This window comes from Hypanus sabinus, chromosome 10 (genome assembly GCF_030144855.1).
Source record: "Hypanus sabinus isolate sHypSab1 chromosome 10, sHypSab1.hap1, whole genome shotgun sequence".
Classification (NCBI taxonomy): Eukaryota; Metazoa; Chordata; class Chondrichthyes; order Myliobatiformes; family Dasyatidae; genus Hypanus; species Hypanus sabinus.
In genome coordinates this window covers 130492693-130505990 of record NC_082715.1, presented here as the reverse complement: position 1 = coordinate 130505990, position 13298 = coordinate 130492693, and the positions used below count along the sequence as shown (strand labels likewise).

At 42.1% G+C, this 13298-nt stretch overlaps 1 protein-coding gene across 5 annotated transcripts in view; it reads left to right on the top strand.

The window, feature by feature from the left end:
* The window catches only part of si:ch73-242m19.1 (uncharacterized), a 161408-nt gene that overhangs the window by 138590 nt on the left and 9520 nt on the right, over positions 1-13298 (top strand). For all 5 annotated transcript variants that reach the window (XM_059982973.1, XM_059982974.1, XM_059982975.1 and 2 more), the window contains 3 exons: positions 9561-9695; positions 12082-12234; positions 12572-12781. In XM_059982973.1, coding sequence (XP_059838956.1) covers positions 9561-9695; positions 12082-12234; positions 12572-12781 — 498 coding nt within the window. The remainder of the gene's footprint in view (positions 1-9560; positions 9696-12081; positions 12235-12571; positions 12782-13298) is intronic.

Below are 13298 nucleotides of genomic sequence, written 5' to 3'. Positions count from 1 at the left end.
CCTCAAACTGAATGTCAGAGAGATCCAAAGATTTTGAACACTCGAAGTAGCATTTTTAGAGGGCAGCTTTGTAGATAATTATTACAGTATACAGTACTGTGCAAAAGTATTTTATATATATCTATATATTAATAACAGTATGATTTTTAGATTTTTTTTAAAATCCCATAGCAAATAAATTGGAACTAAATCAAGTAATTTGACAAGAGTTAGAAAAAAAGCAAAGACTTTTTTGAAGATTGGCATTTGTTAATCATTCCTTTAGATCTGATAAATGTACACGTGTTCAACAGTCTGGAATCTAAGTTTCTCACGCAGAATGTAACACAGCATCTTACTGGTTAGCAATGATATTTGTTTGCTCTAATTATCCAGTCATAGAGCACAAAAGCAGACCCTTTAGTCCATCTAGTCCGTGCTGACCCATTTTTCTCCCTCGTCCCATCTACCTGCACCAGGCTGTAGCCCTCCCTACCACTCTCATTCATGTACTGATCCAAACTTCTCCTAAATGTTACAATTGAACCTGTATCTACTAACTCTCCTGGCAGCTCATTCCATGTTTGCACTACCTTCTGAGTGAAAAAGTTCCCTCTTAGGCCCCCGAAAATGTCTCACCTTTCACCCTAAGACTGTGACCTCCAGTTCTAATCTCACCTAACCTCAGAGGAAACAGTCTGCACGTGTTTACCCAATCTTTGCCCCTCATAATTTTGTACACCTCTAAGATCTCTCTTGATTTTCCTGTGAGACTTGGAGAATTGCTGTAGACATTTAAACTCTTTTAGTTTGTAACCAGCAAGGCAGTAAATTAACTTGGAGTATTTGTATAATATCTTACACAGATCTTTTCCTATTGCAAAGCATCTCATGAGGACTGGTGGGCGGGGGGGGGGGGGGCAGGTAGGGAGTCTGCAGAAGGATTTGGAGGGTGGCGTGGTAGCACAATGGTTAGCACAATGCACTACAGTACCAGCGACCCGCGATCAATTTCCGCCACTGTCTGTAAGGAGTTTGTACGTTCTCCCCGTGACTCCAGGTTCTTCTGTTTCCTCTCACAGTCCACAGACCTACCAGCTGGTAGATTAATTGATCATTGTCCTGTGGTTAGGCTAGGGTTAAGTTGGGGGTTGTCAAGACAGCACAGCTTGAAGGGCCAGAGGGCCTTTTCTGCTCTGTAGCTCAATAAATAAACAAATCGGTTAGGAGAGTGAACAAGGAAGTGGCAGATAGAATACGATGCAGGGTACTGTGGGGTTATGTATTTCAAAGGAAGAATAAAGGTGCAGACTATTTTCTAAATGGGGAGGGAATGCAGTATCAGGGGTGAAAAGGACTCGGAAGCCCTAGAATACGAAGATCTCTTAATCTTCTGAAGATTAACACTGCAGGTTAGCGTTCACTTAGAAGGCAATGTTAGCATTCATTTAGCGAGAACTAGAACATAAAAGAAAGGATGTACTGCTGGGGCTTTATAAGGTATTGGTTAGCCTGCATTTGGAATACTGTGAGCAATTTTGGATCATGTATTTAAGGAAAGATGTGCTGACCCTCGAGAGGATCCAGAGGAAGTGTAAAAGAATGTTTACAGGATGACAGGCTGAACACTTCAGGAGTGTTTGATGGCTCTGCACCTGTACTCCGATGGAGATCAGAAGGGTGAGGAGAGATCTCATTGAAGCCTTTTGAAAACCTAAAGGCCGGGATAGAGTAGCTATGGAGATGATGTTTCCATTTGTAGGTATGTCTAGGATTTGAGGGCACAGCCTCTGAATAAAGGGGCATCCCGTTAGAACTGCATTGAGGAGAAGTTTCTTCAGCTGGGAATGATGAATCTGTGGAACTCATAGCCACAGAGGACCATGGAGACCAAGTCATTGAGGTGTATTCTATTGGCAAAAATTGATAGGTTCATATCGACCAAAGTGCTCATCTGAGCTAGTCCTATTTGCCTGCACTTGTCCACATCACTCCAAGTCTTTCCTATCCAAATACCTGTCCAAATTCATTTTAAACATTGTAACTGCGGCCACTTCAATATCATTTAATATCAGAGATATTAAATACCATTTAATATCAGAGATTGTATACAATGTACAACCTGAAATTCTCACTCTCTGCAGACATCCTCCTAAGGAGAAGAAAAATCCCCAAAGGATGAATGACAGAAAAATTGCAAGATCCCCAAAGCCCCCTGCTCCCCCAAGCAGCATGGACCCTTCCCCCACTTACTCGAGCGTAAAGCATCAGTATTCCCACCACCCGCCCTGCAAGCACCAGCAAGCCCCCAAAGAGAGACCATGGTCTACAGTACATCGAAACCTAACATTTCGACATCCCACAGGCTCTCTCTTTCTCACTAACAAGAGAGAGATGGGTATCGTTCCTTCCACAGTGAGAGGGGAGAAAAGCAGTCACTGCTTTGATGTTACAGTCAGCCTGAAGCATTGCTTTTATTTCAAGTTCCCTGACAGCTGCAAACTCTCCCTCACTATTGAGAAAGAGAGAGAGCGTGATCAATCCTGAGTGTAGGGCCTTCTGACAGCCACTCACACTGTCTTCAATGTTCCAGCTCCTGCTACGCTTCAGTTTGCAACGCTGGCAAGAATTTGTGTCCATGGGGCCTTGCCAGGCCCCAAAGGGGCCCATCCAGGCCGTACCTAAACATGGCTGATTGGTGAGCTGAGAGAACTGCAGTTTTGAGTGCCCCTCTAGATCACAAATCCCGATAGGATCCCAGCCACCCTGAACAAGAAGAATTTAACTGTTTCACTGATGAGTTGCCTTCTGGTGCCATCTTTAGTTCCGCCCACAGTTTTTATCCTCTCCCCTGGCAGCTTGTTCCATATACCCACCATACTCAATGTAGAAAAACCTGCCTTTGAAATCTTCCCTTACACCTTAAATCTATGCCCTCTAGTTTTAGACTGCTTACACGGGGGAGAAAGACTGTGACCACCTATGCTTCTCTGTAAACCTCACAACATTTTCTCTCGGCCTCCTTCCAGCCAGGGAAAACAGTCCTAGCCCATCCAGTCTCTCCTTGTAACTCACATCCACTACTCCCAGCAACAATCTTGTGAATCTTTTCTGCACCCTGGCTAGCTTAATCACATCCTTCCTGTAGTACGGCAATCAGAACTGCATGCTCTGCAATCTCACTAATATCTTGTACACAATGACATCTCGCCTCATTGTCCTAACCGATGAAGGCATGCGTGCATACATCACTGTCCTGTCCAAAGATGTTGTCACTTCTGCCTCTCAGTCCCCGTTCTAGAACATACGCAGTATATTTCCTGGCTTGGTTTAGCCTCTCCAGATGCACCATTTCACATTTACCTGTGTTAAATTCCACCTGCATTTCCTTTTGCCCAGTTTACCAGCTGATCAAGATCCTTTTATAAACTTGGACAACCATCTTCACACTTCACTTCTACACCAGTTTTGCTGTCGTCTCCAAACCTTCTAATCATGCCACCTACATTCGCAACCAAATTGGTGACATACATGTCACACACCAGGGAAAGCAGCATTGACCCATGGGGCACATTGATCTGTAAGTTGGTGTTGGGCATTTCCACTCTGTATCAGAGAAGTTTTAAACAGCTCCTTTTATGGGTAGGAGGTGACTTTGAATATAAGGAAGCTAATAATTCATAAGAATCCTTGATAACTGACCTCATTTTAATTTTTAAAGAGTTTGACCAATTAATTTACTTCCATGGTACCCCGTGTCATTAATGAATAGTTACATGTAACCTACCAAACACTGCTCATCCATGTTTCCAGATAATGTTTACAACATAGGTTAATAGAGATGCCAATATTATTTACTTTATTATATTATGACCTTGAAGCAATGTTTTAGTCAGTGAGAATTTATATTAAATGGGCTATATTTTACCCTGAAGCCAACAGGCATCAGAGGCAATGAAAATTTAAAATAAATATTAGGCCTCCGTTAGTCTCGATAGACCATGGATTTGCGCCTTGGAAAGTTTCCAGGCGCAAGCCTGGGCAAGGTTTTTTTTTGTGGAAGACCGGCAGTTGCCCAAGCTGCAAGTCTCCCCTCTCCACGCCACCGATGTTGCCCAAGGGAAGGGCATTAGGACCCATACAGCTTGGCACCGGTGTCATTGCAGAGCTATGTGTGGTTAAGTGCCTTGCTCAAGGACACACACGCAGCCTCAGCCAAGGCTCGAACTAGCGACCTTCAGATCACTGGATGAACACCTTAACCATTTGGCTACGAGCCAACACTTTAAAATAAATATACTTAGATGAAGAGGTAAATGCGGCAGTAAATAAATGAAAGCTAGAAGTATATTGGAAATAAGAAATAACTCAAATGTGAAGTGCAGGTGGTTGAGTTGTTCTCTGATCTTGGCAAACCATTTGCACGTTTTGTAACTTTAAGGAGACAATATCAGTGTGCTATTCATTTACGGTGTGTCCTCCGAATGCTTGTCCTTTATATACAGTACTGAACAATTATCAATTGGATGTCATTATAGAAACTCAATTATGACGTAGGGAAGAGGGGTTCTTATCACAGATTGCTTGCATGGCAAACACTGTGTTGTCTGGATTTTTTTTGCCCCACCCATTGGTTTATAAATGGGATTGAGGTCAAAAAGTCTGTTTATAGAATTGTTTGCATAAAATTAGAATTGCTGGGGGGTGGGAACCAAACTGAAGTGGCGGAGGAAAGGGAGATTGACTCACAAATAGAGAAAGCTTGGAGACAGTGCGAAAGGGAGGATAGGCAGGTGATAGAGAAGGAATGCACACAGACCGATGGTTTGAGATGTGTCTATTTTAATGTGAGGAGTATTATGAATAAAACGGATGAGCTTAGAGCGTGGATCAGCTCTTGGAGCTGTGATGCTGTAGTTATTACAGAGACTTGGATGGTGCAGGGGCAGGAATGGCTACTTCAAGTGCCAGGCTTTAGATATTTCAGAAAGGACAAGGAGGGAGGCAAAACAGGTGGGGGCGTGGCGCTGTTGATCAGAGATAGTGTCACGGCTGCAGAAAATGAGGAAGTCATGGAGGGATTGTCTACGGAGTCTCTGTGGGTGGAAGTTAGGAACAGGAAGGGGTCAATAACTTTACTGGGTGTTTTTTATAGACCATCCAATAGGGACATTGTAACAAGGACATTGAGGAGCAGATAGGGAGACATATTCTGGAAAGATGTAATAATAACAGGGTTGTTCTGGTGGGAGATTTTAATTTCCTAAATATAGATTGGCATCTCCCTAGAACAAGGGGTTTAGATGGGGTGGAGTTTGTTAGGTGTGTTCAGGAAGGTTTTTTGACACAATATGTAGATAAGCCTACAAGAGGAGAGGCTGTACTTGATCTGGTATTGGGAAATGAACCTGGTCAGGTGTCAGGTCTCTCAGTGGGAGAGCATTTTGGAGATAGTGATCACAATTCATACTCCTTTACCAATGCACTGGAGAGGGATAGGAACAGACAAGTTAGGGAAACGTTTAATTGGAGTAAGGGGAAATATAAGGCTATCAGGCAGGAACTTGGAAGCATAAATTGGAAACAGATGTTCTCAGGGAAATGTACATAAGAAATGTGGCAAATGTTCAAGGGATATTTGCATGGGGTTCTGCATAGATACATTCCAATGAGACAGGGAAAAAATGGCAGGGTACAGGAACTGTGGAGTACAAAGGCTGTTGTAAATCTAGTCAAGAAGAAGAGCTTATGAAAGGTTCAAAAACTAGGTAATGATAGAGATCTAGAAGATTATAAGGCTAGCAGGTAAGAGCTTAAGAATGAAATTAGGAGATCCAGAAGGGGCAATGAGAAGCCCATGGTAGACAGGATTAAGGAAAACCCCAAGGCATTCTACAAGTATGTGAAGAGCAAGAGGTTAAGACGTGAGAGGATAGGACCTATCAAGTGTGACAGTGGGAAAATGTGTATGGAACCGGAGGAAATAGCAGAGGTACTTAATGAATACTTTGCTACAATATTCACTACAGAAAAGGATCTTGGCAATTGTAGGGATGACTTGCAGTAAACCAAAAAGCTTGAGCATGTAGATATTAAGAAGGTGTGCTGGAGCTTTTAGAAAGCATCAAGTTGGATAAGTCACCAGGACCGGAGGGGATATACCCCAGGCTACTGTGGGAAGTGAGGGAGGAGATTGCTGAGCCTCTGGCAATGCTCTTTGCATCATCAATGAAGGTGGAAGAAGTTCCAGAGGATTGGAAGGTTGTGGATATTGTTCCCTTATTCAAGAAAGGGAATAGGGATAGCTCAGGAAATTATAGACCAGTGAGTCTTATTTCAGTGGTTGGTAAGTTGATGGAGAAGATCCTGAGAGGCAGGATTTATGAACATTTTGAGAGGCATAATATGATTAGGAATAGTTAGCATGGCTTTGTCAAAGGTAGGTCGTGCCTTATGAGCCTGATAGGATTTCTTGAGGATGTCACTAAACACATTGATGAAGATAAAGCTGTAGATGTAGTGTACATGGATTTTAGCAAGGCATTTGATAAGGTACCCATGAAAGGCTTATTGAGAAAGTAAGGAGGCATGGGAACCAAGGGGACATTGCTTTTGGGATCCAGAACTGGCTTACCCACAGAAGGCAAAGAATGATTGTAGATGGGTTATATTCTGCATGGAGGTCAGTGACCAGTGGTGTGCCTCAGGGATCCCTTACTCTTTGTGATTTTTATAAATGACCTGGATGAGGAAGTGGAGGGATGGGTTAGTAAATTTGCTGATGATATGAAGGTTGGAGGTGTTGTGGATAGTGTGGAGGGCTGTCAGAGGTTACAGCGGGACATTGATAGGATGCAAAACTGGGCTGAGAAGTGGCAGATGGAGTTCAACCCAGATAAGTGTGAGTTGGTTCATTTTGGTAGGCCAAATATGATGGAAGAATATAGCATTAATGGCAAGACTCTTGGCAGTGTGGAGGATCGGAGGGATCTTAGGGTCTGAGTCCATAGGACACTCAAAGCTGCTACACAGGCTGACTCTATGGTTAAGGAGGCATATGGTGCATTGGCCTACATCAATCGTGGGATTGAGTTTAAGAGCCGAGAGGTAATGTTGAAGCTATGAAAGACCCTGGAGTATGGTGCTCAATTCGGGTCGCCTCACTACCGGAAGAATGTGGAAAGCATAGAAAGGATGCAGAGGAGATTTACAGGGATGTTGCCTGGATTGAGGACATGCCTTATGAGAATAGGTTGAGTGAACTCAGCCTTCTCTCCTTGGAGTGATGGGGGATGAGAGGTAACCTGAAAGAGGTGTACAAGGTAATGGGAGGCATTGATCACGTGGATAATCAAAGGCTTTTTCCCAGGGCTGAAATGGCTAGCATGAGAGGGCATAGTTTTAAGGTGCTTGGAAGTAGGTACAGAGGATACGTCAGGGGTCAGAATTTTTTTTTTTTTTTTTACACAGAGAGTGGAAAGTGCGTGGAATGGGCTGTCGGTGACAGTGATGGAGGCGGAAATGATGGGGTCTTTTAAGAGACTCCTGGATGGCTACATGGAGCTTAGAAAAATAGAGGGCTATGGGTATGCCTAGGTAGTTTTAAGGTAAGGACATGTTCAGCACAGCTTTGTGGGCCAGTGGGCCTGTATTGTGCTGTTGGTTCTATGTTTCTATGTAAAACCATGCTTCTAGGAATTCTTTGTCATGCAACGTGCTTACTTGTGGTATGACTTTCACTGATGCCCAGTCAAATTTGTGACCCTCTTGATCTTTAAGAAAGAAGATTTTTTTTTAAAAAACTCCAGACAACAGAGTTTACCCTGCAATCAATCAGTGATGAGACCCCTTCCCCACATTTCAACTGAGTTTCCATAATGGCAACTGATCAACTAATTGCTAAGTATATAAAGGCCACACATTCAGAGGACACACCACAAGTGAACAGCACATTGATGATGTCTCCTCATTAGCAAATGGATTGCCAAGGTCGGAGAACAACTCAACCCAAACATGTTAGGCATAAGATGGAAAACAGAATCAGAGAAAATGGGGCAAAATCTTTTGCATTGCTTCGGGTCAAGTCCGTGTGGCTCTTCACAAATGATTAGACTTTTGCAGGAATAGAATTATTAGATTTTTAAGCATTGTGGCCATTGAAATCAAGTTGTTCTCTATGCTTCAGACTTAAATAGAGGCTGAGTACAGGGCTACCGTGGGAAACTTTGTCACATGGTGCGAGCAGAATCAAATGCAGCTTAATGTGAAAAAGACTAAGGAGCTGGTGGTGGACCTGAGGAGGGCTAAGGCACTGGTGACCCCCGTTTCCATCCAAGGAGTCAGTGTGGACATAGTGGAGGATTACAGATACCTGGGGATACGAGTGGAGAATAAACTGGACTGGTCAAAGAACACTGAGGCTGTCTACAAGAAGGGTCAGAGCTGTCTCTACTTCCTGAGGAGACTGAGGTCCTTTAACATCTGCCGTACGATGTTAAGGATGTTCTACGAGTCTGTTGGGGCCAGTGCTATCATGTTTACTGTTGTGTGCTGGAGCAGCAGGCTGAGGGTAGCAGACACCAACAGAATCAACAAACTCATTCGTAAGGCCAGTGATGTTGTGGGGGTGGAACTGGACTCTCTGACGATGGTGTCTGAAAAGAAGATGCTGTCCAAGTTGCATGCCATCTTGGACAATGACTCCCATCCACTCCACAATGTACTGGTTAGGTACAGGAGTACATTCAGTCAGAGACTCATCCCACCGAGATGTAACACTGAGCGTCATAGGAAGTCGTTCCTACCTGTGGCCATTAAGCTTTACAACTCCTCCCTCGGAGTGTCAGACACCCTGATCCAAAAGGCTGGTCCTGGACTTATTTCCACTTGGCATGATCTACATATTATTATTTAATTATTTATGGTTTTATATTGCTATATTTCTTCACTATTCTTGGTTGGGGCGGCTGTAAAGAAACCCAATTTCCCTCAGGATCAATAAAGTATGTCTGTCTGTAGACAGAGTGAAAGGAGTGGGTGGGAAAGAAGAGCAATAATTCTACTGGTTGATATAACTGTGTCATCAGAGGGTGTGTAGAGATCAGCAGATAGAGCACAGATTATGACACTGAGTTGCACATAACAAGTAGATAATGAAAGAAGCCCAAGTAAAGAAAACGTTTGCCTCAATTATATATGACAATATTGTTGAATGGGAGCCACCATCTGCCAACTGGAGAAAAAAAAAGTTTTCTAGATGCTTGGCCAATCCATTTAGGATTGAGATAAAAATGTTCTTTTCTTTATGCATAAGTCTGTGAATTTTTGGAATTCCTGAGTTAGGACTGTAGTTGCTCAGTTATCAAATCTGTGATAGACTTTTGGATCCTAAGATAATAGGCAAGAAGGCAAGAAGGTGTTGAAGCACAATTAGCCATTATCTAACTGAACGGTGGTCCAATTCAAGGAGCCAGATTTCTGCTTCCTACTTCGATTCTTAAAGGCTAGAGATCCCTTAAAGAAAAGAATGGGAGAAGTAACATATCTTCTGAAGCAGAAAACTAACCTTTTTCTTTTCTCAGCAAGATCAGCTGCAGTCCTTACGAGAAGAGAACAGCCAACTGCAGAGACTGGTGTGTCAGCTGAAAACACTGAACTGTTGGAGAATGACAGCAAAACAAGAGAAGTTTCAAAGATCCCGCGCTGCTTTGGAGCAGGTAGGGAAAGATGGGCAGTCAGGGCATAAACCTCTATATAAGCAGCGTCTTGTAGAACATGTTACAGGTCTCACTCCCAACACCTAATCAAGGATGTGTTCTTACCATGTCAGTAATCTTTAGTGACCCTCAAATCACACAAATGAAATGTTCTTCACAAGATATGCTTCGTGACTTTTTAAAACAGCAGCAGAATTTATGTGTTGTGACAGAGGCTAAAGGACTGATAGAAGTTTCTTCGTAAATAGCTTTCAAAATAAACATCATTATACATACGAAAAAGGGTTCTGTAGGGCCACAGGGAAAAACACATAGAAGTGGAGAGAAATGAACAGCTCCTTTCAAGGGCTGGAGAAACATCCTGGACTGAATATGCTGGACAACAAATTTTCAAAAGTGTTGCTTCCTCAGAATTTTTTTTTGTTTATGATAGACTGATTGAAACTGAACACAAACATAATTTCAGACTGTTTATATCACACAGGAATTTGGAGAAACAAGCAATTAACTTTTATTGAATATAATGTGTTAAATTGTTAATGTTGCTGACACTTTGCAATAGTTCAACCAAGTTAAAAATCAACCAACATTGATGAATTCCAGTTGCCCTAATACCATTTCTCCCTGACTGCAATATCCTGGTGAAACTTTTCACTGTGTTCATCACGGACAGCGCCAAGGTTTGCAGGGAAGAATGCAGAAAATGAATCTTTAGTGACGTGATGCGCTTCATTGTTTTGTATGCTTGAAGCATGCTGTCATCCACTTACATGTAGTTTGGGGATCTGTAATTGCCACAGAAATTTTCAACAATATCCTTAAATGCCTTCCATGCAACTTTCTCTGGTTCCACTAGAAGTTCTTCAAATTGCCTGTCACTGATGACCTGTTTGAACTGTGGACCAACAAAAATGTCTTCCTTCACCTCAGTATTAGTTATTCTAGGAAACATCCGTCTCAAATATTGAAATCCTTCAAGGAAATTCATAGCCTTTCTAAAACCTGGCCTATCAAGCAGCATCTGCTCTGCCTAAGCATGCCTGGACAAGATAGAAAACTTATCAGCTTATATTGTGGGCAATGTTTTAATTGACTTGAATTATGAATTGAAATAATACATATAGGTTATTTTTTAAGAATGGTGCATGATAGGGAAATTCCTTGGTGATTTTCATGATCAGCAGCCCAAAATTTATAAGATAGACCCAAAAGTATTCAAGAAGCAAAAATTTTCGGTAAGTGATATCATGTTTTAGTGCCACGTTATTCTGTGATTTAAATATTTTTTTTTTGATTGGTTGATTACAAGTCACAAATCACACTTTATCAGATGAGAGAGAGTGAGGATCTCATCACACCGGCGTGCTTATAAACTGGTTTATTTTTATTGTCGTCTTCTTCTTCATATGCCTTGCACATTACACGCTTGGGCGATCATGGCTCTCCACATTGAATAATCCCTCGCAGCGTCGATGATATCTCGCACATTTAGATTTGTTAGTTCTTGCACAGTGTCCATATATTTTCTTCTTTGCCTTCCTCTTCCACGTTTCCCAGGCATACAGCCTCATAACGTAAGGCATTCTGTTTCTCCCTTTCTGATGACATGGCCCAGGAAATTAAGTTTCCTTTCATTTAATGTTATCATTAAAGATCTTTTTGTATGGACACGAAGTACTGTCTCATTAGTTACCCTGACTCTATATGATACTTTCAGCATTCTTTTTAAGAAACCACATTTCTGTTGCTTCTAAGTTTCTTTGGAGTTCTGGTGTTATAGTCCATGTTTCGGAACCACACAGCAAGATTGACCAGCTGTAGCATTTTAGTAGCCTTTTCACAGTACATATTTGAATAAAGCGCGCACCCTTGTTATATTCACTCACTCACCCATGAATTTCTTGCCTGGATAATTTCTAAATTGAATGAAGTCCATCCTTGACAAAAGTCCATGAGCATTTTGTAACAGGTGAATATGTGTGTATGTGGCTAATGTTAATGCTTACAGTAGTGGTTAAAATGGGGAAAAGTTCAAAAGACACCTGACATTTGAAATTTGATTGTCGATTGTAGTTTAGTTTCACTCTTGACGATAGTCACGTTTCGCTGCATCCAGTTGAAGTCTGAGATCTGACAATCAACTTTTAACAACTTTACATTTCTTTAGCATCCCCAGGGCAAAGCGAGGGAAATACCAACCCAATGTGACTTTTTTAGTCTGGGGTCCTACCACCAATATGTAAACTAACAAGTAAAATTCAACATTTATTTCTCTGCCAGCTCCTCCCCTCCTCACTCTCTCTCCATCTCCTCCTTTCTTTCTTTTTCCTCCCCCCACTCTCTCTCCTCCTTCCACTAACATTTTGAATCCATTTTGTCCACACAGAAAGTTACTCAAGTCAAAGAGGCGTATCTCAACATTAAAATTCTTGCGGAAGAGGAGAAGATTCTTCTGCAGCAACAGCTCGTAGCTTTGAGAAAGGCCCTCAGCAGGTCGAAATCAGAAAATGAGAGAACAAGGAAAGAACTGGAAAAAGAGGTACTTATTCCCCAACACTTAAAAACAAGTAACACCCTTTAATACAGTCAAGCAGATTGCACTGCAATTCTACCTTCCAATAAAACTCAGTATTGCAGACTATCACTTATTCAGGCGGCACCTGTTAGTACTGAGCTGATGGCCAGTGTGTCAATGAGATGCCCTGATTAATCAAGAACCTAAGTTCATTGGCTGTTAATTGTACTGGAGAGCTTTTTGGAATATGTCTGTCAAAGAGAGAACTAGAATCAAATACATTATCTTGTAGCCTGCTCCCAGAGTTCTTACCTGTACAGTGGCTGCCCCATGCCTCATGCGCTGATTTTCCTCACTCCAGAAGCAGCTGCTGAGGGAATACCGGCACCGGGCAGCTCAGGAGCTGAAGAGCCGACAGAAGGTGGAAAGCATGAAAACATCCAACATGGAGCAGCTGCTGGATGACATGCAGGAGAAGGAACAGAGGCTAAATATCCTAAACAACAAGCTCGAAACATCTTCCAAAATCGTTCAAATACAGTATCATAAAATCAATAAGGAGATCAAACAGGTACGGCAATTTTAGACATCGTTATATACTGCAGTAATTGTAGGTACAGTGTTGTCTGTGACCACTAATATTTCAGCCAGTTTTTGCAGTGAGGGAGAAGGCCTTCCTCAGGGCATTGACTGGATGGGAAGAGATTGGATTGAGGAGCATAATCCAAGTCTCTTGACAACATCCATTACATCACCATATTTGAATCAGAATTTCATTTTTTTTAAATGGTGGTGTGTGTTTTGAAGATTCAATTGACTGGTGGGGAACTGTGCACAAGTATTATGCAGGGCCTCTCATTAGTTGATCTGCATAGACAGCGTGGGGCTTCCCCAGAAATGGTCTGTAGTTGAAAGAGGAATTGGTGAGTCGTGCTATAACCAGGTGGTTAACAGCCTTGCTGTGGCAACTGGATGCATTTTGCTGTGCATACAGAGGAAGGACTGTGGTCTGAATAAACACTTAGTAAAGTGTTCATTATGTAACTGGAGAAGAGCTTTTTTGAAACCAAGTGCTGTTTCCATTTAGA